This window comes from Zerene cesonia, chromosome 11 (genome assembly GCF_012273895.1).
Source record: "Zerene cesonia ecotype Mississippi chromosome 11, Zerene_cesonia_1.1, whole genome shotgun sequence".
Lineage (NCBI taxonomy): Eukaryota > Metazoa > Arthropoda > Insecta > Lepidoptera > Pieridae > Zerene > Zerene cesonia.
Window position 1 is genome coordinate 6,290,980 of NC_052112.1, and position 24,702 is coordinate 6,315,681.

General features: G+C 34.4%; 2 protein-coding genes across 2 annotated transcripts in view; both read right to left on the reverse strand.

Annotated features, from left to right (window-relative positions):
* The window catches only part of LOC119830011, a 33,064-nt gene extending 10,741 nt beyond the window's left edge, over positions 1–22,323 (reverse strand). The window contains exons 1-2 of the mRNA XM_038352820.1: positions 22,082–22,323; positions 17,858–18,069 (exon numbers count right to left, since the gene is read on the reverse strand). Coding sequence (XP_038208748.1) covers positions 17,858–18,054 — 197 coding nt within the window. The 5' untranslated portion in view covers positions 18,055–18,069; positions 22,082–22,323. The remainder of the gene's footprint in view (positions 1–17,857; positions 18,070–22,081) is intronic.
* A 617-nt stretch (positions 22,324–22,940) lies between these two features.
* LOC119830554 (dynein regulatory complex protein 9-like) lies at positions 22,941–24,232 on the reverse strand. Its single transcript, XM_038353615.1, has 4 exons — positions 24,212–24,232; positions 23,891–24,061; positions 23,522–23,653; positions 22,941–23,144 (listed from the first exon to the last, which is right to left on the reverse strand). Exons 1-4 carry the CDS (start codon positions 24,230–24,232, stop codon positions 22,941–22,943), a joined length of 528 nt encoding a protein of 175 aa, XP_038209543.1.
* Between the last annotated feature and the right edge of the window lie 470 nt (positions 24,233–24,702).

Consider the following 24,702-nt stretch of genomic DNA (forward strand, 5'->3'; position numbering starts at 1 on the left):
AAATTTTAATATAGATTAGAAGCACCACTTCAAGAATCAATGAAAAGGGACGAACAACGTTAAAGGTCTCGAAAAAGATGAGGTCATAGCCGCTCCGGCCCAGACCCTGCGGGCCGGCGAAATCATCCGAAATGCGAACCGGTCTTTGACCCGCGTGTCGGCAGTCGGTTTACACATAACTTGCGACCACAAATCATTCGTGCATCGCCTATACAGACACAAAGGATACCTGTTTATTCATATACTGTTAGTAGTTTTTGCTCAACGACGATCAAGTGTGCTTATATCCATATAATAATACATTGTATGATATGAAGATGAAAATACGGTGCATCATTTCTTGCTTATTCCTTAAGCATTTCATGTATAAACATTTTTTTTCATTACATACTCCATATGTCTATTCATCATATATGAAGTTCCATAATAGAAGCGTTTCTAAAAGGTTGAATTTCCCATTATGGAGAGTCCGGAATCTCGATTATTGGCTTTAATTACTCGTAAGCACCACGGCTCACCTCTGCAGTATTTATAGTCATTATGTATCAGTCATCCTGAGTTGTACCAGGTTGTTAGCAATTGAATTATACAATGAAACCTCCTTTATTGAATTCAGTTTAAATAACAACATTTTGTCACATAATAAATCTTCAATTAAACTATAGTATTGATATTAATTGGCTATAAGCTATACTGATGAGCCCGTTCAGTGAATAGAGAATGTGCTTGTGAGTCGAGTTCTCTGTAACTCGACAATCTTGAGCAGCCAAGCGTCAATTCCTAGTCGACTGTAAAAAATGTACTAAGGCTCTCACTGCTTCTGCGAATTAGCTGTAATTCTGGCTAATGCGCTTTCTTGTTTGTCTGTTATAGAGGCGATTGTCTATGGATCAATAGTCGATAGATGGATATTTTTAATTAAAAGACACTGAACCTAGCAAAAGATGCTCTGTAAAGTGACTACTTGATTCATCGATCATTGCGACGAAATGAAGCAATTAAAGACTCTGCTCTCGTTAAACCACAAAAATAACATTAATGAATAACAGTAAACTTCCGATGTTCAATACAATATATTGACATTCGAGTTCGCGCATACAATATAGCTTTCACACTCACTTACCATATACACCGAGCAAATATTTATATATAACAGTTAACTAAAGCTGGCCATTGGCTCTCCATTCAGGGAATAAGCAGCCTTAAGAATGCTATACAGCAATACGTCTCAAGAAAAGCTATCCCTAATCATACAAATGTTGTATATCGCAAGATTTCAACCTCGGTCCATTACTATTTTTGATTTCATTAACAACATAAAATAATAAAATGAAAGGACACTTAATGTGAATGATAACTAACTTTTTACTTTTGTTCTTCATTATCAAGAGCACAATAGGAATAAGGATTTAATTGCATAATTTATATGGTTACAAAACAACTTACTAGCAATAAATACAGCTTCAATGTTCTACATTCAATTCAAAGCTCTAAATGGAACTCACTCGCTCCAATGGAATTAACGATATTGAATTGAATAAAAAAAAATTAAATAGAACCTCTTTTAAAATAGAACTATCATATAGACAATTGAAAAAACATATTTTTAAACTTTCTAAGGTAGGTAAATAATGCATTCCTTATAGAATACGTCACACTATTAAAAAATAAACAAATACCACTCCTAATTATACAAAATGAATTGAGAAAACCAATGCAGCAATGAATAGATATGAGGATGTGCGAAAGGCTAGCGAATTTTTTGCCATAATTTTAACTTGTAAGTCGCTTGAGATACCTACCAACTAGAGCCATAAGTAATGTCTTCAATTTTTATATAAGTGACTTTATGTCTACTAGCAACTTATCAACTATCACTAGTTTCGTCTATTCCTTTAACACAAGCGCAATTCGCAAACGAGTACACATCGAAACACGAAGCGTACTAATGAGGGGAGTGCGCTGAGGTTCCACGAAGAAGTAATTAGGGCTAGTGGCCGCCAAATTGACACCGCCCCAAGCAACTGGAACAGTTCTTTGTTGGAATTCACGTGTTGGACGTTTCTCTGAAAGAACCACAATTATATGCAGTCGGCGAGTTGTCGCAGACCACAACCACGAACCCCTCGCATTACTCGGTAATCACACGTCGCCGCGTCACGCACCGATGACAATAATGACACTAACTATAGATTGTGAGAAATGCGATACGGGTAATCATGTAGACTACTCAAAGTATTCCAGATTCATATCATAAAGGGCACAATTGTTTTCACAATTTACTGAGTTTCGTTTCGTTTGTACCATGTAAAGATTGTGTCGCCGGAACATAAATAGATTTACAAGAACCGTGTTTTACATTTAATAAAACATATTGCACTATAGATTACGATTTGCAATAAAACTAAGCGTTAAGCTCTAGAGCCATTACAGCGATTTCGCCGAATCCAAGCTATAAAGTCCTATATTATGCTTCGCTGATTCAATTCCGATTAAATATGTTTTATATCCATTAGATTGATTTGAAGGGATGTGAAATTTAATTATATCATAAATAGGTAATGTAATAACTTCAACATCAATCACGATTATGTAAATAATACACAAAAAGTTTTATTCTTTATTGAATAGAAATTCATAACAACTCTACATAATTTAAAATTGATCATGATAACCGATTCTTGCATAGTATTAAATGAAGAATAAAATATATCCTTCAACAATATTTCATTAAAAGGAGCAAAGAGATATTGCTCAACCACTTAGGCTATAAAAAAAAATATTATTTCGAGTTACTAAGAAGTGAATAAAACCGAAAAAATACACTCGAGATAATTTTGAAATGAAATGTCGAGTCGTAATTAACATACAAAAAACTCTTTACAAATGTGATGAGCCTATTTGTCGCCGGTTACAAAGGCGGCGCAGCAATTACACGCGATTTAAGAATGTTCAACTACATGCAGGTATGTCAATTAATATCAGTGTTGCAGAAATAATATGCCTAGTGTACGGACGGACAAGAACGCTTCCCAAGTAACGAGTGTAGCAATTTCTTACAGTTACATCGACCGAGGGATGCGCAACGAGAATAGTGGAAATGTTCAAGCGAACCGCAAGAAAAAGTGCAGAGTACATGGCTGTGTGCAAAAACGCGATCGCGATACAGTTGAGCAGGCCGGCGGGGAGCATTACTACACACACCTGAATGTACGTACTGTCTGGCTAATGTATCTGTATCAGAGAGGCTTCTGTAATATTAAAAGAAAAATTTTCATTTTCTCTATTGAAACCTACCTTTGATCAGGGTTTCAGTAATCGGAATAATTAACTTGGTAAAACATCTTGTGTAACATCCCCGTAAAACAGCACATATTAAAAAATATACTAGTATAGATCGGGAGTATTTAATGTTGTAAACGTGTTATGCAAGATTACATAATTCCGGTATAGTTGCCATGGCTATACAGCGCAGGAAACGCGGTGAAAAACTACCGAGAGGAAAAGAGCATTTTATGATTGCTGGCTTGGTGTCCAGGGAATGTACTTTAGAGGTACGTAATGACACGTCCCGGAACAGACAGGTGCTCGCATGGCTGCGTAAGGGCAAAGAATGCCGACGCGCTGAGTATCGCCTGGGAACATGAAGCCCGTCAGTTTGCGCTCGCTCTGACATCTTTATATCGACTATACGCTCTGATACTACATGATAACGGCATTCTAAGTAATGCTCAAGCTATCGCTTATTCACGTCGGAGACACGTCGTTCTTACACTGATGTAAAAGTACAATATCGAAGCACCCAGCTCTACAGTTGGTTATTCTGTGTAGTAATTAATTAACATGCATATTTCAATGTACAAGGGGGGTCATTCTAGCGAATAGCGGGAACGCCACGCCAGCTACCGGTATAACAATGGCTTTGTATTTAAATGAAGATAGGAAACAGGAAGCAATTTCCAATCACATTTAGGTGATAGAACTCCCATTAATGTTCGATGAGGTGTCGACTGTGGATATATTTTATATACTATTATATTACATATGTATGTGTGTGCGACTTGGGCCACGAGTGTCTCGGAATTTAGCAACAGCTTACATACAAATTGATTATTACTAAGCGAGGACATTAACTCATCTTATGTATCGAACAATAGCCGTTTAACATTCGGTAGTCGATCGCGGTTTCTCGGCAGTACGTGAAATTGCAAGTGCACAAGAATTTATTATTGCTCGAGGTGGTACGACGAATGCTAAACAGGTAGGCTGCCCGCGGCGTTGACCGTGCGTGATTCGACGTCTCTTCGATTATGCGAAATATTATGTATATCATTCCGCGAATTGACCGGAAATAGCCGTTTCATTATGCGCGGCGGGTGCGTGAAATGATCGATTTGGACGGTCCGTTCTCGAATGGCGCCCTGTTTCCTAAAACTCTTTGATTGGATCGTTCTTAGAGGCGATCGTGGCACATCACTCCTTGAACCTTTCGAATAGGATGTCAGTCCATGAGTGATATTTGTACGGGGAACTGAAAGATTCGACAGGTTGTTTAAGACGTGTAAACTGCAAACTCAATCTCGACCAAGAATTGATGTTTAAGTACAAGAGAACTGAGTCGCGACATAAAATATTGTGGCCACCGCAGTCGATAGACAGACGGACGTGCGGGACACGGCGACAGCATAATAAAGCTGCAGCGGCCGTCGGGCCCTGCCGAGATCCACGTGCGATAACACAGGTTTCGTTTGACACATGAACGTTCATATATGAATGTGACAAAATGATTTTAAGCTGAAGATTCATTCAATACATATAAGCTTTAGCCCACGACTTGGCTCGCGTTCATTTCGGGGTTACACAATTCCTATTTCCTGTATTATTTAAAAGACAGAAGAGAACTTTATTTGTTTTAATTCACTTGTTCTATAATTCATTTGTACCACAGAACGTGCACTCATTTTGGCAGATTAAAAAAAATATTCATGATTTTTTGGTAGGCACAAATAGGCCGAATACCAATTCTTAGCTCTCTACCTTGAAATTGCGAACACTTCCACCCCCCATTTTAAGAAATTGCGGGAAAGAAAAAGTAGCCTTTTGAACTCTATATCTATATCCACAAAAAAAAAATCACGTCAATTCGTTGCTCAATTTTGTCGTTAAAGAAAGACAAGAAAAACACTCTAATACTCTTTCGCATTTATATAACCATAAGGATTACCACTAAGACAGATGAGCAAACATGACAACAATTGAACTTGATATGTATACACATATATCAATTAATACAACAACATGTATGATATACGAATTCATACATGAACAAAATTACATAAAACCTCAAAACTTTTTAATAATATAATATAATATTCAATTTTGTACTGAGCCATTATTATGGTGGGTTATAAGCATATATGTTCTCGTATGGTCATGTTTGCAAATTGAACTATCGGTTTGGTAATTTCAAGCAATTATTTTCAATAATTCATTGCGGTTGTGGTCGCATCTGACGCAGTGCGTAAATTATTTTAAACTCAACACTTAAACATATGAGTACAAATACAACCGATTTATGATGTGTCGATGTTTTGTTATTATAAAATATGTATTACTGAATTACAGCTAGTGCGTGTTTGCGTGCAGACTGCAGTCACAGGGCCGGTCGGCTCTTCTCAGAGACACGCGTCACGCAAGGTTCTCCGCTCTTCGCGTTAAACATAATCAAACATCTAACAATTAGTCGGTACCGAACCAAATTTGAGCTTACAACATGACATGAAATTGTATAGTTCTAGAATACCAGTTATAAAATAGATCAACAAATACGACAAAAAGCGCAAACGCAACAATGTTGCCGGTCATATCCTTCACGGTGTAGCAAATTGACTCGAGTATTACACTCTTAATAACTGCACACAAAAAGTCGCATATCAAGCCTTTCCACGGCATTACTTCGTAACGCACTAATTATAGTGTATTGTTAAACGTCATTATGGGCGGTTGCCATGTTGCCACGCGGAGTAAGAACCGGCAAAAGGATCGCATGTGGCCTTGAATTAGGAGAATTCCCACGTACCGCGGACCAGGCTCGCAATTCAGATTCATATAATGGACAATGACAGCTACAACAAAAAAATAAAATTATGCAAATTGCTCCTATGACGTTCTTGTGAAGTATTTTAAACTACACCAATAAGTTTATACGTGTTTACACCAATTGGGTATTTTTATTGCTAGTTCACAATAGGCCTTATCAACTGAATCCTCGTCATTGCATATAAAATTAGGTATTGTCTATGTTTTCATGATTAGTTAATGATAGTCGTGTTTTCATCAGGACGAATTATATCGCTTATGAATCTTTTAAAATCATCAACTGTTGCTAGCGATCAAATAACTATATTTAAATGAGTTAATCAATGACTCGCCAATCCTCAAAAACAAGTGTATTCTATTTTAAAGGAATAAAAAAATTTGAGCTAGTATGTCCACACTAATCAAACAGACCACGTACACCTTGCGTTACGTAACAAAATTTTTCCCATTCACATCGGACGGATACAAAAAATATGTATCTAGCTATGTCCATACAATGACACCTCGATGGAGGTCTAGAGCAAAGTTCAATATTTGTATAAGAGACAAACAGAAGGGTTGAGGGGCGGTCGCGAGATGCTGGTCGAATGTTAATTTTCACGATGAAGCCATTTGTCGGACGTGAGGCGGCGACATAACGAGCTCGCGCTACAATTCTGGAAATCCATACGAAACGACTGCAACGCAATGGCTATTGTTGCCTCACTTATTATTCTATATTCAAGAATTTGCGTATAATTTTCGATTGCAATATTTCTGAATGGCCCAAACAGCTCCTCATAGTGCGCTTTTCAGTATTTGCTTCATAGCTTAGATATTGAAATAGCATTTTCTATTACATCACATATTGAGAATGCAATAAAAATAAATCTATATTCTGTGTGGGGATCCTTTTATATCAATTATCTTTATTATCTTATTTATATGTAAAGGAAATAACTGGCAGCTTTTATCGTTTAAGCCATCCTTCATAAAACATACCGAATAGCAACTCTCACTTAAACAACGAGCAAATATATGATTATGAGACCTCTAAACGTTGAAGACATTTAAGTAGAGGATATAATATTGCATGAGGTAGTGTGTCTCCATTCATGGTTCTCTCGGACGCGGTGTCGGGTTTCTCATGTCGCATTCCAGGCAGTTAACAGACAAGGTGGTCCAAGATTAGATACACTTCCAACGAAACGATATATCAATATTTGCGTATCAATTGTATAGAATTTAATCGAGCCCTATGTTGATGCGCAGATAGTACAACTGCTGATTTTGTCCATATTTAGAGTGATTTAAAATATTTGGATCATTGAAATGTTTATGATTCTCTTAATTGGGTATATCCTCGTTACGTAAATCACTTTGTCATAGACAAAGGTCATAGAAAATATGTAAGGCATTCGGTCATAAAATTAAGCTGATCTCATTTGAAAATTATTATATTGATACTGTATCATCAATGTTCGATGCACAGTAAAACCCTACAGCGGAATATGTAATATCACATGGCTTTTAGCGTGCTGTTCAAATATGGCAGTATCTATGTATCTTTCCTGTTCAGTAGACGTGTACACGGTCTACACAACGGGAGGCCCAGAATAGTTATCCCAGAATCCAATTTCAATCCGACTTGGTGTATCCATTCGCGTTCAATTCCCGATGTCCCGATGAACAGCTGATTGCACTTCAGTTCTATTACACTTCCAATCGAAATATAACGATATCTATCTATATATATAAAATTCTCGTGTCACAGTTTTCGTTGCCATACTCCTCCGAAACGGCTTGACCGATTCCTCTGAAATTTGGTAAGCATATTGGGTAGGTCTGAGAATCGGCCAACATCTATTTTTTATCCCGATATTCCTACGGGATACGGACTTACGCGGGTGAAACCGCGGGGCGCAGCTAGTTTAATATAAAAACCATATATAACTAAATTTCAAATATTTTCTTATGGTATGTAGACTTTGGAGGTATTTGATATTTCTCTTATCGGCTTATCTATATACATATACATTTTTTTAGCGAATTATTGCCGCAACTGCATTTGTCCGCAAACATATTTTAGAGAAAGTAATTATATACCGTTATTTATATGAAATCAGTTGTACTTCAGAATCAATCTAACAAATATACATATTACCTAGATGTTGCTATTATTTTATGCCTATATTTTGTGATTTGGAAAACTAACATGATACTTAATTTTGTTTGTTTTATTTTTTTACAATAATGCTCATGGATACATACAGTGATGCGTAAAAATGTGTTAATTAAAAACAGTACAGAGTTCAACTAGTGTCAACTATCAAATTTGATGACGACGTTGACGACTTTACTATTTTATTCTAAGAAAATAGAGCATTGCTTGTTGTGCAAATCAGGTCCGGTTGCAATGTTTTCAATAAAGCGTTCACGATCATTGATCATAAATTGACACGCGTTCGGAATCAAGAAAGAAATGTAACACGTTCGAATTGACTTGAAGCCTATCTTAGAGCTGAATTATATTTGCATGATACCTAACCATTAAAAAATATGTTATCGCACTTCACACTAATATTATAAATGTGAAAGTTTGTTTGATGGGATGTTTGTCCGGCAATCACGCTGAAAGTACTGAGCGGATTTTTATGAATTTTGTTTTCCAGACAGGATGTGAGCCGACTTGTTGGGTAATAGGATAATTTTTATCCCGATTAAATGCTCTTTTGGGATAAAACATGAATCTTGATATCCGGGACGAGCGTTTTGTAAGGTATAAAACAGGCTACATCGTAATTCTTACAGAGATGTGAAATATTCCCTATATATGGCCATTAAGCACAAATTCACACCAGTTCCCGTTTCAATGATATAAAGCCACCCGTAAGAGTATAACACTTCACTGATCTTTCCTTTATTCATGGCGTCGGGGAACATATAAAGCTCCTGTATAGTATCAGAATTCAAGTATGTATGCAATTGTAAAATCCAATTTGTATGGAGCTAGCTGCCTCGGTATTTGAATCGTTCCAGCAATAAACTAGCGAATGGAAAGTCTTGTATAGATCGTGTGGGATTTCCTTTCAAATAAGTTTTCTTTTTCCTTTCCATTCTATGGCAATATCGACACTATAACATACTTGCATAATGCATGCACAGTACACATTGCAATTTATATTTTGGCTTAATTTTTCTTCTCCAGAGTTTTAAAGTATTTTATTGCGTACTTGAATTAGCCATTTAAATGTATAAATTAAGGATAACATTCCCATTATTATACTATGTTGGTAAATATATCGATTTTATTAATAAGTTAATATGGGTAAGTGCTCAACGCTGTAATTAAGTTATATTAACGTAAATAATGAGTTAACATGAAGGTTCTAATTACGGCGTAAATATAAAGGCAAAAAAACATTTTTTTTTATCCTGTATGATGGATCCATCCGTGGCTTTGCCGCAACCAACCAAAAATTTTATTTTTTCACGTCATCGTAGAATAATAACTGTATAACAATGAATTTTAAAACAAAGATTGTACCCATATTTAACGAAAACTTGAGTTATTCAATGAGGAGTTTGATATGTTTGTTGCAGGTATATTAACATCAATTATTAAAATGAGACATTTCATTATAATGGTGCTTCTTATTTTTTGAGATAAGAGACCGGAGCGGGCATGAAATAAATTCATTTTTCATTTGATCTGCACATTATTCACTGTTTGAAACGGTGAAGGAATACATCGTGAGGAAAGCGGCATGTCGATGAATCATGTTTCATGACATGAGACATCTGCCAACCTGCATTTGGCACTTGTCTCTGCAGTGGGAACATATATAGGCTGATGATGATGTTGATGATGATGATGTAGACTCCTAGAACGCTTATCATCAGTCCATCAGTTATAAATGTATAGACCAAAGATAATATTCTGACATTCGTACCGGTGGTAAATGGTAAATATTAATGTATGTTATTATCACTCAAAAGTGCTTTTAGAAGAAGTCTGAAGAAATTGAATAAATAAATGTTTAATATTGAGTTTCAAAAAGTAATTCCACATACGGCTTAGTACAAAATTGCCAACACTCTATCCAATATACTGTACGCTTTGATTCCTACGTTCAATTAAAATCTTTTGCTCCAGTGGAGTATTTTTGCAAATTGTATTCAAAAGGTTAAAAAGTAAAAACAAACCAATTCTGTATACCAATTAAGGAAGAAATATTTGGCTTTAAGTTTTTACACTTATTAAATTTAGTGAATATGATATGTATTTTATGCCCACTTCGAAGCTATTGAAAGCTTTGAGGTATCGTGTTTGCAATTACTAGGTACATCACATTACTATAATATTCGGAGTGACTGTCCAATTTCTTGTTCGCATATTAAAAAATTTCATATTTTCACTTTATTTTAAAAGCAAAGACTGAATTTGAATCATATACTCGATATTATTACTGTAAATAACAATAAAATGAAGAAGTCACACACACACACTGCGTTCTTTGTCCCATTGCTACAGAACTCAAATATGTGGGCAAAAAATATACGCCATGGTATTGTATCGTGAATATAAATAAAAGAATAGTGAGCCATCGAAGATCATACGCCAGATAAATAAAACGGACTATTGTGAAAGCAGCAACTGTAAGCAAAGAAACTTACTGTGTACGTTATGTATTTATATTTAGAATGATCTTTACGTAAAGTTTGAAATATTGAAACCAGAAAATAAACGACCAAATAATAACACTTAATGAAACAAACGTAAACGACACTTTTGATACGCATTGCTTCCGTTAAGGGACCTTAAATATCGATTGTTTACTGATATGACAATCAACGAATTTGTAAAACAAAACAATCTCTACCTGTTCTGGGCGGTCAGTCGTAAAGACTTTGAAAATAATCGGTTCAACAAATCGAGTCGCTTTAACATGTCAAGACAAGATTTCGACTTTTTTTTTTTGTTTGGGCCACGGTTGGACGTCTATGGATGTTTTGTATATTTTATGGCCACTTCATTAAAGTGTTGGATTTGGACCGACGTTTGTGAACACCTTTATTAACACATTGACGATTTGCGAGTATGATATAGCTTCACTCGTATTGGTATGACATTTATGTTCTTTTTTATATTGTTAAAATAGTTTAGAGTATAGGTAATGAAAACGTAAAATTTGTGTGTGAGCATACTATTCCCGATAGACCATCCGTTAAATTAGACAACCACAGGGATGAAAAGTTAGAAATAGATACAAAGCAGGGTAAATTTTTAATCGAAGGTTTATAAAGAAGCGTTATTGCTTGATGATTAAACAATAAAGAAAAAGGCACGGTAATTGTTGTGATACGCAAGCAAATTAAAGAGTACGTTTATTTACCTACAAAGAGCAGCTGCTGCCCCTCGATAATATCTATTGTTCACGAACGCATTGTTAATAGCTATTTGTCAAAGCGAATCATAAGCGCAATATCAAATCGTTATGTATGGGCCCATCAAAAGTGACAGGCGATGTTTCGAGAGGTAAGAAAAGGACAGATGAGTTTCCCATGGACAGTATTGCAGGCCGAATGAGGCTGCGCGGGCGATGCAGGCCGCGCGGGGTCGAGTGGGGGGAGCCAGCGGTGCGCAACAAAGCGCCTTCCGGGAACCGTCACAATACAGGTTTGCGGCGACGTGCGATACCTTCGCAGCCAGGTACTTACAGGGCCTTTTGTCAACCCAACGATGCAACGGTACACTGAACGACTTCTACACTTATTGCAAATTTGGCACGCAAATTTAACTTATCGACTGTTATCCCGCTGATAACGCGAAGCACAATTGCTTCCCAGGAACACTAAGATATATAAACACGACGCTGATAACGATAGAGGTTGGATTCGAAGTACTCATGTGAATGTGTATTACTACAGAATACAGATTGATCGCTAGATGTCGAGAAGTGAAGATAACGCACGTTTCAGATATAAATGTGCATTCGAGACATTATAAAACAAGATTACACATTTCGTGATAGACATAAAGCAAAGGAAAGTAAGAGTGGAGCGAATAGCTTTACGACCGATGATTTAAACAGAATGACAACGCAATAATGCATACAAACCTACAAATATTTTAAATTATCAAGCAGATAAACGTAACGACCTCATCTTGAATCTAATTCAATAATCATTGTACTCGAAAAAGGAAAAAAACCCTTCATCGTCCACTCAGCGTGTTGCCCCATTCATATGAGATTTAAGGAGTAACGTATAAAGAAAATCATTACGAGTGAAGATCGACGAGTAATTGGATAGAATGTCCATATCAAATAACAAATTTGACATGTTCTATCCTTATATGTTTCCTACACATTAAAAAAATATGTGAAAGTTAAAATAACAATTTTCGTCGAATAAGATTTATTTTACACGAATGACTCATTCAGTTTCTGCGTAAAGTCGTTGTCTACATCGATAAAATCGAAGCAAAAGTTATAAACATTTCAATTCTCATTACTAGTATTATAATTACAGACTTAATGCTTTCAGGTAGTAGGCAGATAATGTGGCATTTTTATGAGATGGAATTATATGTGCTACTGAATACAAGATACTGCGGGTTAAAACATTTGCAAGCGATAAAACTAATAATAACAGCCTTTCATCATGTTAATTTTTAGGAAAAAATAAAACCCAGGATGTCGATAATATCATTCAAAGCCATCAATCGAATGGAGCTTTACCCATGATAATCGTCTATCACTTACGCAATAAAGAAATTTTCCTCATGGACTATAACAAAAAATGGCGATGTCACGACCCAGATCGCCGCAAGCTCCGCCCCACCGATAGTCTAAGCGAATATTATTCTGCGATTTGGCTAAAAAAAGATACAATGGATAACGAGACGTTTCGCTAAGTTCTCGGAAACTGTACCGGTAAATAAACGGCCACGTGCGCAAGCAAGTCATTATTACAGCGAAGTGTGACGTCGGTAGCTACAATAATGTATTAGCCCACGCGACTCTTATATTTGTACATCATATCGTTAGTAAAAACGCGGCCCTTCTATTTGCACAAGCGCTTCCGAAAATAACGATTCACACTCTTACTTTAAAATGTTTGTGATAACACGATATCACAGAGTAGAAAATTCTTTAAACACGGACGGTTACATGTTGGTGCGAATTTGTTCTAGTTTTATTTAATGCAAAACATTATGTAAATACTCCATTATGCTATCAACGAACGTATTTCTTTGAATAATGTAGAACAATCCGACTAATGCTAAGATTAATATCCCTTCTGAGATACAATTAAACAATGTTTAATGGACGCAATTTATTTCACTTTGCATTCGTGTTTCACTTGTAAACACTTGATACACACATGTAATGAGTATCTCTTCTAAGAACTTAATAATAATATGCTTTGCAATTTCGCAAGTCGCTACAAGTGGATAATGACATAATCCAATGGTCTGGCGGCCTAGAGCCTCATATCACAAAATGTTGTGAGTCACGCAAATGAATTTAATATGGTGCAAACTAACTCATTGCTTATATAACTGATAGGTACATTGAGATTAATGATTATGTTATCATTGAATTCCGATCCTATTACTAATTAATTATACAATTTTATACTGTAAATATTGATGACGCAATTCATTTAACGAACTGTTTACAAACGTACACAAATGTTCACGAATGTCAAAATGTAAATTTTATTGCTTAACGATATCTAACAATAAAGACATTAAGTTTAAAAATCGAAGATCTGGAGATAATTAAACATATAATTTAGTAATGTTTCCTCAAATCGGAAAAAACGAATAACACCAGATAATCACAGAAGTGACCAGCACCACCTTATTTTACAATTATCTAGTCCATTGAAACATTAAACTCTTTAGGACTTTAAGCGCGCGTTTCTCAGAGGACGCAATGTATACTTGTTATCATGTGTATTCAATGGTATTTGCTTTTAAACATTCTTCATTATTTCAAATGTTTTAATTTAGGAGATAAAGCGTAAAACCCTCAATCTTCTTACGGGGAGTAAGAACCCTTGAAATAATAAAATAGCGTCCTCTGAACAACGCACCCATCAATGTAACTTTACAAAGGAATAATTAATCAGTAACATAATGCAATTAACGAAATTGTCTACGCAGTAGTTTCGTCTAAAATACCAGTGTTATGCTTTTGTTCCGAATAAAAGTATAAAAAATTGGAATAAAAGTCTGACATAAACCAATCAACATTGGAATTAATAAACGAGGGCTTATTTAACGGTTATAACTAATAAGTTAGAAATTAGTGAAAAAGAATAAATAAACAAAAGTTTGGTGTCCTCTTTAGTTACCTCTACGGCAAAACAGAAAGCTATAGTCTTATATTACTCTAATTAAAATTATTAAAAAATCAATGTTCTTGTCAAACTATTGTTAGATGATAAGGTGTAGTTTCTTATTTCGTCATATGTTTTCAGTTATACGTATACGTACACGTTAACCACAAATCTGTATTTATTATTCGTAATTTAGAGATGATACTTAATTGTACTTTAAAAAACTGATAAATCCCAGCGCAAGATACTGAGTTGACCCAAAAATTAATTTGAAGTAGGTACCTCTCTAGTTCAATTTGTTAAAAATACTAATCTATTTATGAAACATATGGGCGGAGTCTAGACTCAAAACCCCGCCCATAAGCAGAAAATGTTTACACAATACTCTTGTTCATGGTTCATATTTAAACCATACAAACTTACACGAACTAATTGAAAACAGATCATTATTTATGTCTATAAAGATTTCACTCACTTATAAGCCAGTCCCAAAGCCTTGGAAAGTATTGAAATACTAAAATCTTGTTCTTAAAAAATCTTATATTTTAAATAAGTAAATTATACCTACTGGTATACAAAATAAGATGTGTAAAAGAAATGAAAATTCTTTTATTTGCCACCAACTAAATACAAAATAACATATCGTATAAATCGAAAACAAAACATAGAATACATCAATAGTGGCAAAAAGGACTCCCCGTCAGCAAAGCGGCAACCATTTTAAGATTAAAATGTATTACTGCACTGATTCAGTTATACGAATAGGTAGGGAGTATTGTAGGGAGTATTGTATTGTGTATATAAGTATGACATAAATGTGTGTAACTATAGCATACATAGAAAATTACGTATTATAAAATGTTTTAATATAGACTTCATCATATTAAACGCAAGGTGCGGCAGTGAGATAATTGCAAGTAACGATTAGCATTCCCTTCGTCGAATATAGTACATACCTACGTACTGTGATATTATTGAAATTATCATAGTACAGACCACCGTCACATGCATAATTTTCACATTAAATGTAACGAGATTTGATTAGCAATATAGAGAACTATGCTATATTTTTATGCATTCATGATCCTAAGATATTGATCTATATCATCTAAACTTGTTTACTGTTACGTAGTTTATTAGTTTACGGATAAACTCAAACTCAAACTCCAATCTGTTTCATGCCTTCGATCAACAATAACATGCATCTAAACTTTGACAAGTACCTAGTTATTTCTGAATATAAACTACCACCGATTCGGAATGTCGCTTCTACCGAGAAGAATCGTTAAGAACATAAAGGTATATACCCCTTTTTAAGATATGCCTATTTCATTACTTTCGAATATAACAAGTAAATACAATTAAAAAGAATTTAAATTCATTGACATGTTACATATGCGCTGATCGTCCCCAAAGCTCTGATTACTACATAGTTACTACGTCTCAAAGTAAAATAGCATGATATTTTATACTACGGAAGTAACAAAAATTTATAAGCCTGTCCGTCGTGATAAGGTAAACCAATCAGTATACGAGATTTGTACTCGTAAAATAGCGTCATGGGTTTTCTCTATTGACACAACGCGTCGTGGTCGAATAGCAAGTAAGCCACGGCACGAATTTTGCTTTGCGCTGTTTCTACGGGTGTTAATATGTCCGAATTTCATAACAGGGCGATCCGTGTAATCAAAATCCGCACGATATTAAAAAGACCCCAAATTTTTCACAACGCGTGCGAGTCGTTGAGCGTTTTCCTTAGAGCCACGACATTTTTCTCTGAATGATTTCGCCTTCTGGTGTTCAAGTGTAACATATAACAATATAATTTTATTTTTTAATTATCTACGGAAAAAAATACAGTTACCGTACATTGAGTAATTACGACTTAAATAGCAGATTTTAAACTTTCTTAGTTTGAATATAGAAAATTCCGCCCGCGGCTTTGCCCGCGTTGTCAAATACTTGTAGTATTAAATTATGTATGTACTGTACCCTTCCTCGAGAAGCACGCTATTCATTGGTGAAAGCAGATCAATGTGTAGTAATAATGAAAAACAATTTTATTACGTACACTGGAACCAATACGAAGCGAACGTAAACAAAATTTCGTATCCATTGCACATTTAATATTGAACGTCGCGGCGTTTATTTCATTTAGATTCTAAGCGCATTTAATCGAGAAATTACAAATAATAAATAAAATGTCGTCGTTTAATAATTATTATAACAATATACTGTAAGGGATAACAGAGACAGCAACATTGAACTGCACTCAGTAGTTCTTAGAACACGCTTAGCTTGCGCGCGGGTGCACAATCTTTACGTCGCGCTTTTGCAGAAACATGTGACCATATTATATTTTTGATTCAATTTTCACAATCAAGTAGGTACATACTTCAGGTTTAATTCGTTTAAAAATGTGAGTGCTTCTATAGGTATAAATAATTTTATTTATGTTGTTTGTTGTATTTATCCGAAACGGCGGAACAAATGTTTATGAAACATTGTGTGCATATCGGGTAGGTCTGAGAATCGGTCAACATCTATTTTTGATACCCTAAAGTTATAAGAGTAAGTCTAAAGTCGAAAATTCCTATTATACAGTCTGTGGCACTTATTTATTTATTTATTTATTTATACACTTTATTGTGCTGCCAACAAAATACAAAAACAACTTATACTAAAAAAAAAGTATTATACACTTATTTATTATTTGTCTGATAAAGAACGTCTAATCAGCTCTCAAGAAAACGTAGTAGGTATAAGAATATATCCGACATAACCCACGGCTCCATCCCCGGGGGCCGTGGGTACTTATAAGATTTCCCCACTATAAAAAAATATAAAAAAAGGTATAAGAACTTAGCATTGATTGGGTACCAATCATATACCTGCTATAGTGGAGGGTAATTATTATCGAGATATGCATATTTTCCATCTCATTACTATTTATTAATTGTATAACCACTTACTGGAACACCATCGACTCATTATAGCATTATTATTATACAGTTATTACTAATTAGTAATGCAAAATAATGTTCAAATTTATATTTTTATAGTTTTACTTCTATAAAATCTCGTATAATAAAGCTGAAAAAGCTTTTTTTTAATAAAGCGTTATGTAATTTAGCGTTTACGGGATTGAGAGTGTTGCTTGTTATTATATAAAAAAATGTACGTAAATAGCTACATTCAATAAAAATGGAATTTGATAAATCAGAGCGTCTCGTTATGTCCTCACCACGGCGGCGCCACCAAGTTCTCGCAATAAAGGCGATTATAATTTTATTCGCGAATACAATGGACAAAATTTCCAAGAGTTTTTATGCTCGACGTACACACACCTGTGCATTGTTCATCGAAAATGTTTTACATGGCAATCATATCGACGCGAATGAAATTTTGATGAGCGCATTAAACTTACCATTCGATGCTTCTATATCCCTTGACGCAGCAGTATATACTCTTGAACTTGTCTTGGAAGCCAAATTCGTGCGGTATGGGTTCCTTGGTGAAGTGCATAGACGACGAATTGCTTGGGAATGTGTTCGTTGAACAGTAGCGGACGGACAGAGTGGGCGAAGCACTCGCTACCACGCACAACGCCACCAGCAACCACATGTTGGCTGTCACATCCTGCGAACATAACAAATGTTTCGTCTTGTAATAAATGCTGATGAGCAATTCGTTCGAGTCTGACATGGATAGTGTGCTCTGCACCTTTGCATTTACAGATCATCCAATTGTATACAGGACTTGTCCTAAAAATGAATGTGTAGAATAACACATTGCCTAATTTCAGAATGCTGAATATAACCTACTTCCTATATAGATTTTCCAGCTTTTTGTCTGACAACAAACGGCACGCGCGACTAGTCTATATATATAAAAATGAATTATATATAAAAGCTGCAATTACACTGAGTGACATAGGCTATATATGTACCACGAGTGCAACCGGGACGAACACCTAGTTGTCAATAAATATAATGTTAATAGCAGTGGTGAGAACCTCGGACTTCAAAATCGATAAGTCGGGGTTCAAGACCCAGCGAGCGTCCAGGAAATAAATTGATTTTTCAATTTATCTGTACATGTCGATAACATCACCAATGCTTAAAACGGTGAAGGAAAACATTGTGAGGAAACCGGCATGTCCAAGAATCAAAAGTTCGACGACGTATGACATCTGCCAACCCGCACTTAGCTAGCGTGGTGGATTATGGCCTGAACCCTCATATGAGGCATGTGTCCCAGCAGTGGGAAAATTAATATGGGCTCATGATGATGATAATGTAAATATATAATGAAGTAGGGATTGAGTGCATATTTGTTGTAGGTATATTTCATTCCGCTTTCTTTATGAAATAGAAAATATCCTATTTAGAATGTGGTTATGAATATTCTTCACTGTTCCCAAATTCGGACGAATAATTTTCCTCGTCACGTTTATTTCAATAAAATGAGCTCGAAATTTTCATTATCTTTGCCACAGAGAGACTGTTTTAGCTTCACTTTTCAGGACAGTAGAGTTACGTATAAAAATGTCGTGACAGCAGACTAGATGCCATTAGAAAGTACAAAGGATAATGGCTCTCTGACCGCACAGTTCTCGGTACGACACAGCCTTGCCCCACCGGTTTATAGAACTTAAGCCTTTGTCTTTTGCACCATTGTTTAGAAAAAACATATTCTTAGTAATTACAAGGACCTATAACAATATAATGGAATTAAAAGTTAAGTAGCAGATATGCCGTTAAATACGCTTAATAGTTTATTATTTGTAACCGTTGTCTTTAGATAGCTATTTTAAACGCTTGCTTGTACGAATAATATTATATAAATTTATTTTCTTTGAATTTTTGTTAAGGTTATAACATCGAATCTCAAAAAACACTTTATTTTGAATGAATTTTGGTTAAGATATTGTTTGGGACGATAACTTTATAAAAATGTATTGACACTTATTAATAATACTAATAAATTGCATTGATTACGTTTTATTTTTAAAGTAATCAATACACTTAATAAACATAAAATTCAGGCCCTTTCTGAACATTAATCCATTTATTATCGAAAACGGCTTAACATTTGTTGTTGTGAATTATTGAATATCTTGTCGCTATTGGTTTTCATTTCAAATAGTTAAGTTAATAAGTCCTTAAATATTGTTTTAATTATTCAATCAAAAAAATATCTATACCTATGCCTGTGACGCACACTTATTTCCTCATAGTTTCACGGCGTAAATTCGACTCAATCGCGTAAACTATAGGTGCACTTTTTCATTATAATCCACTAATTAGAATATTTTTGTTTTTAATACAACTTTTAAATAATTTGGTTAACAGTTTGTAAATGAGAATTCTATAAATTAAAAGAAACAATGTGGCTTTAAAAATATAAAAATTCAGTTTATAAAACAATTTTAGAATCGGAGCCTAATATAAATCCAATGTTAGGCGTGGACAACGTGTTTACAATTCAACTTTATTCAAATATAGAATGTATTAATTGTATTATAGAGAAAGCACAGGCTTTTATCTGGTCATAACTATCATTAGACCACCACATCATGTAGTTAATAGTGGCCGTACTATAGAATAAAATGGAAATCCATTCTCCGTTTTTTTTACGTGGGATATTCTCACCCAGGGAATCGATTATAACTTTCCTGGTCAGCATCAGGTCTTCTAAATGAGAAAATTCACTTTAAACCGTGTTCGTAACGTAACTCTGAATAAGCAGAGTAAGCTCATATTGTAAAAACAAGATGGGAAAAAATGATGGAATCTATAAAAGGGTAAACCTAACAGGATATAATAACCTAGATGCCAGGACGAACAGCGAGTTAAACTAATGACTGTTATTCCAAGAATTTCAAAGTTTCGCGGTTGCGTAGACTGCTCGTTACTAGGAAAGCAAAATTTTTTCAAAAAAAAAATATTTCTCGATACATTGTAACGAATAATGGTTTTTCAGTTAATTCGCATGCATAATGCATATATAAAATTAGAAATACGTTTATGAATTTTGAACAATACAGAACCATAATTATGACGTAGTAAAACGCGTATAACTTCAGTTCTGAGAAAATTGAATTTCATGTTTATCTATGTATAATTATAGCGCAAGTTTATTGCGCGATCTATTTGCTTACATCTATAGCGAAAAAGTACTAAACTCAAATCAAAGTAAAAAAAAAAATGAAAATTGTTTATGCACAGTCATTTTTTTATAACACTACCTCATTCGGTTTGCTATATTTTCATACATAATGTTTCGGCAAGGGGATGCTGGCTCGTTGGTCGGCGCGAGTGATTCTCGCAATTACCGGCTGGCGGCATACATATCTGACGGTAATTTGCCGCTCCTCCCGAGCGCTGATCGACTTCTCGGAAAAGCAGTTGCATCAACAGTACGCTGCGATTAACGCACTAATTACCGCGCACGCTGCCTGTAAGCCACCGAGCTGGTACGTTCGCGCAAAAAACTTGCTTCGCGTTTCTCTACTCGATACCTGGACCCGTTTATACATTGTGGTACTTCAACGTTTTTATATTTATGTAAAGTCACTTATATGATATCAACAATTACGTTTTTGTGTCTCTTTATTTATAAATGTATGTAAGAACCAGACAGAGAAGGCATAAATTTGTATGTTTTTATATGTTGCAATAAATAACATGTAGAAGTAGAAGATACGTTGATAAAAATACAATCAACATAATAAGGTTTATCATATCATTAATATGTATACATGCAGTCCATCTGGCTTCAGCCGTTGTACATAATACATAGCCAATCACACTCCGGGATAACATACAAGACCAGCTGAGAACAAATTTTTGTACAATATTTATGTTAAATGAATATTTATATAGTTCATGAGATTAGCACATTTAAACTCTTTGGCTGTATTTTATTAATACAGATAAGAAATAAGACTGCAGCATTAAATTTTGTAAAACAATAATAAATTATATGAATTTTCCTCAACAACCATTTGGCCATTTATTTTTGAGGAAGTTATTCAAATGCAATACATGTATAAATTGTATGATTTATTTTAAGCTAGAAATTGGGAGTTATGTTGAATGCAAAAATAATTATAAACAATTTATTAAACAGGCACAATGGTACAATAAAAACAATATAATGTAATGAAAACAAAGATTTACTCTAAAGTAAATAGTAATATCTTTCTTAAGTGATTATAATTTGTTCCAAGATGAACAATTTATTTCGATTTTGTGATTTATTTTGGATTAAGTAAGTATCACCATGTTAGATAACATTATGAACAAAGTTAGTGGTAGAGATATCTTATGGCAAGATTTTATATGACTTTAAACAAAGATTTATATATTGTGTGGTAGCGGTTCCTTCTGGATTCAATGTATGTTAGTATTGATGCTGTTTTAAATTTTTTAGGTATGCATTTTTTATTTATTTACTTTGATATATGGTACACTTTACCAATAAACAATATACTTTAAGATTTAAGCTTTTACACATCATTTTTTATTCACATCTAAACGTGTTAACATGCAAAACAATTATTTCAGATAAATACTTTAAATAAGTACAGTTATCAGATTTTATTGGAATTGCTACGTAAAAAGAAAGTGCAAAGATGATTACTCACCAAAGCAGACAGCGGTAAAATCCGAATTACCTAGAATTTAAGATATAAGTCGATGCTGTGAACTATGGCACACAGTTTATTCACCACACATTTCCAGAAACATAATATTGTCTCTGATGTTTCTATTTAAAAATATGATACAATAATAATAAAGACGTATTGCCAGAGAATTTGAAAACAACTTTTATATATTAGCGGCTCACACGCTACTCACTTCACCGACACAACACGACTGTGAAAATGTCAAACTGTCAAACAAGTAATTTATAATTTTCTTCACTTTGACAGTGACATTTAACGTTTTGACAGATGATATTAACCACAGATTAAACTTAGTTACCATGTAACCTGCCATGGTAATCTGTGAACAGTGCAAAGTGCCTATGATTAAAATAAGTATTAATTATATTAAATAAGTATCACAACTAACAGATAATTTTTGTTCAGGCTAGTTTTTCAATTCATAGTAATAAGCTGTACGACTGGCTTCTTGAAGACAGTACAAGCTTAATTTCTAAGTTAGAGCAGTTAATTCATGATTTTTTTTTTAATAATAAAAAATTTAGCGTTTTATTTATTTAATGAATTAGATATAAAATCAATTAGAATCTTTTTTTTTTATTTGTAGAATTACGTCTAATTAATGTCATCCGTTCCAATCTAATTTTTAATATCCAATGAACTGCATGGATTCATTTATAATACTTTAGAGCTACTATCAAAGCGAATATCAATATCAGATATGTCAATCAGCATAACGAGCCGTTATCAGAAGGAAAAAGGTAGGAGCACAGTCCCTAATATAAAAGAAAAAAACACGCAAGTAACATACTGTAAATACCTAGTTAATTAGATTTATTTATTTCCTTTTCAGTTTACTAGGCGTTTTCTTGGTGTTCTTTAATTGTCGGAATACGCCAAGGCAGCGCCGCACCATGACACCACGCCACCACGCCTGAATGCGCGTGGCGGCCACGCGCGAGCGTTCCTCACGAGCGAGCCTAGCTGCGCGCTCCCTTTTAAAAGTCAGCCATGCGCGCATTTCTCCCTCGTGTAGATCGAACTGTTGGGAGCCTATATTGTTAGTTTCAACAACAGTATTTACTTTTAAAAAATAGATGCGCTGTTACTGGTGGACACCAAAATATATAAAATTTTTTTTACTAATTTCATGTAGCGCAGCGAATTGTACCTTCTGTTTTGATTTTACAAAATATTTGGGTCATATATTAATATCGAAATTAAATGAGAAGCAAAATCAGGCTAAATTTTATTTTTGCTTGCCCGTCCTCCAAGTACATTTTATATAATTCGAGTGAATATATTTTTTGATCAACTATTCACATTAATTCAAGCTTTGAACAATTGCGTACATAAATTATGTCCATAAAAAATGAATTTATTCTTTTTGATATAATAATTCTTTTATGCCGATATTACCAATTTTTGCAGCTCGGTTCGCCGACACACCGCTTCCCTCAAGCGTTCACATTGATTATTTAATCTGGCAGTTAAATCAGCTGTATCTTTTGCGTAGCGAGCTTGCCAATAAAATAATGAATCCTCTCTTTCCTGAAATTAAATTCATAAAGTATTTTTAAACCAGATGCGGAATTCCCGTGGCAGGAACATAATTGAATTATTTACATAGAAAAAAACCTGAACATAAGATAAAGAAGTGCCGAGTCATGGTTCTACGAAAAATAGTTTTTAATTATACTTCAATCTTGTATAAGCGGCCGTTTCGAAAAACTTATTTGAATGTAGTTAGCAGCAGAAAAAGTATTTCTACGAAGTCAGGTTTTTGACCTTTGTCTGAAGTTTATAAGCCTCGACCACTTGATCGTGGACGTGTTTCTCGATATCTTGACTGGGTGCTGGTTTCATTTCCACACGATGCTGTAAATCTAAAGCTTCTGCCCGTGCAGATAACCATTTCTCCACGTAACTTAAACGCATATTCGTATTTAATATTGTATCCTGAAATACAAAAGCGTTTTTCATAACGCAGATCAGTAAAATTGTGACAACCATTTCTATTACGTTTGGCTTAAAGAACGGAAATCGTCACGTGACAATATAGCTGTTGTGAGCAATTTTTTCGGTTTTTGAACGTAACATACACATTACCTGTCTTTTATCTTTCATCATAGCGATATTTAAATCGGAGTCTCGTAAATAAATCAGTTTATCTTGACGACATTTTATTAACTTCATATTCACTGTTTTGAGAGAACTGTATGCAAACAAAAAAAAATGTAATTAAAGCTTAATGTCTGAAATTGAAGATAATAAAAAAATAAGTATTTTAATGAATAAAATTACATTAAAATGCCCCGAAAACATCAAAGATGTTACTGAAATGAGGATACGTAGTAATGGGAATGTACCTACTAATGACTTATAATTATTAATATGTAACATATGCTAACATACATTACAGTATTTTAATTTAAAAATAACATATAAATAAATTGGTACAAACTCTTTCAGTTCCTCGTGATGTTTCCGAAGGGAAGTTATATAAGAAGCGTTTCTTTCCAGAACACTTACTGAGTCCATCAAAGTGGACCATCCTCCATTTTCAATTAGTTCTATAAGACTTCTTTTAATCACATCCT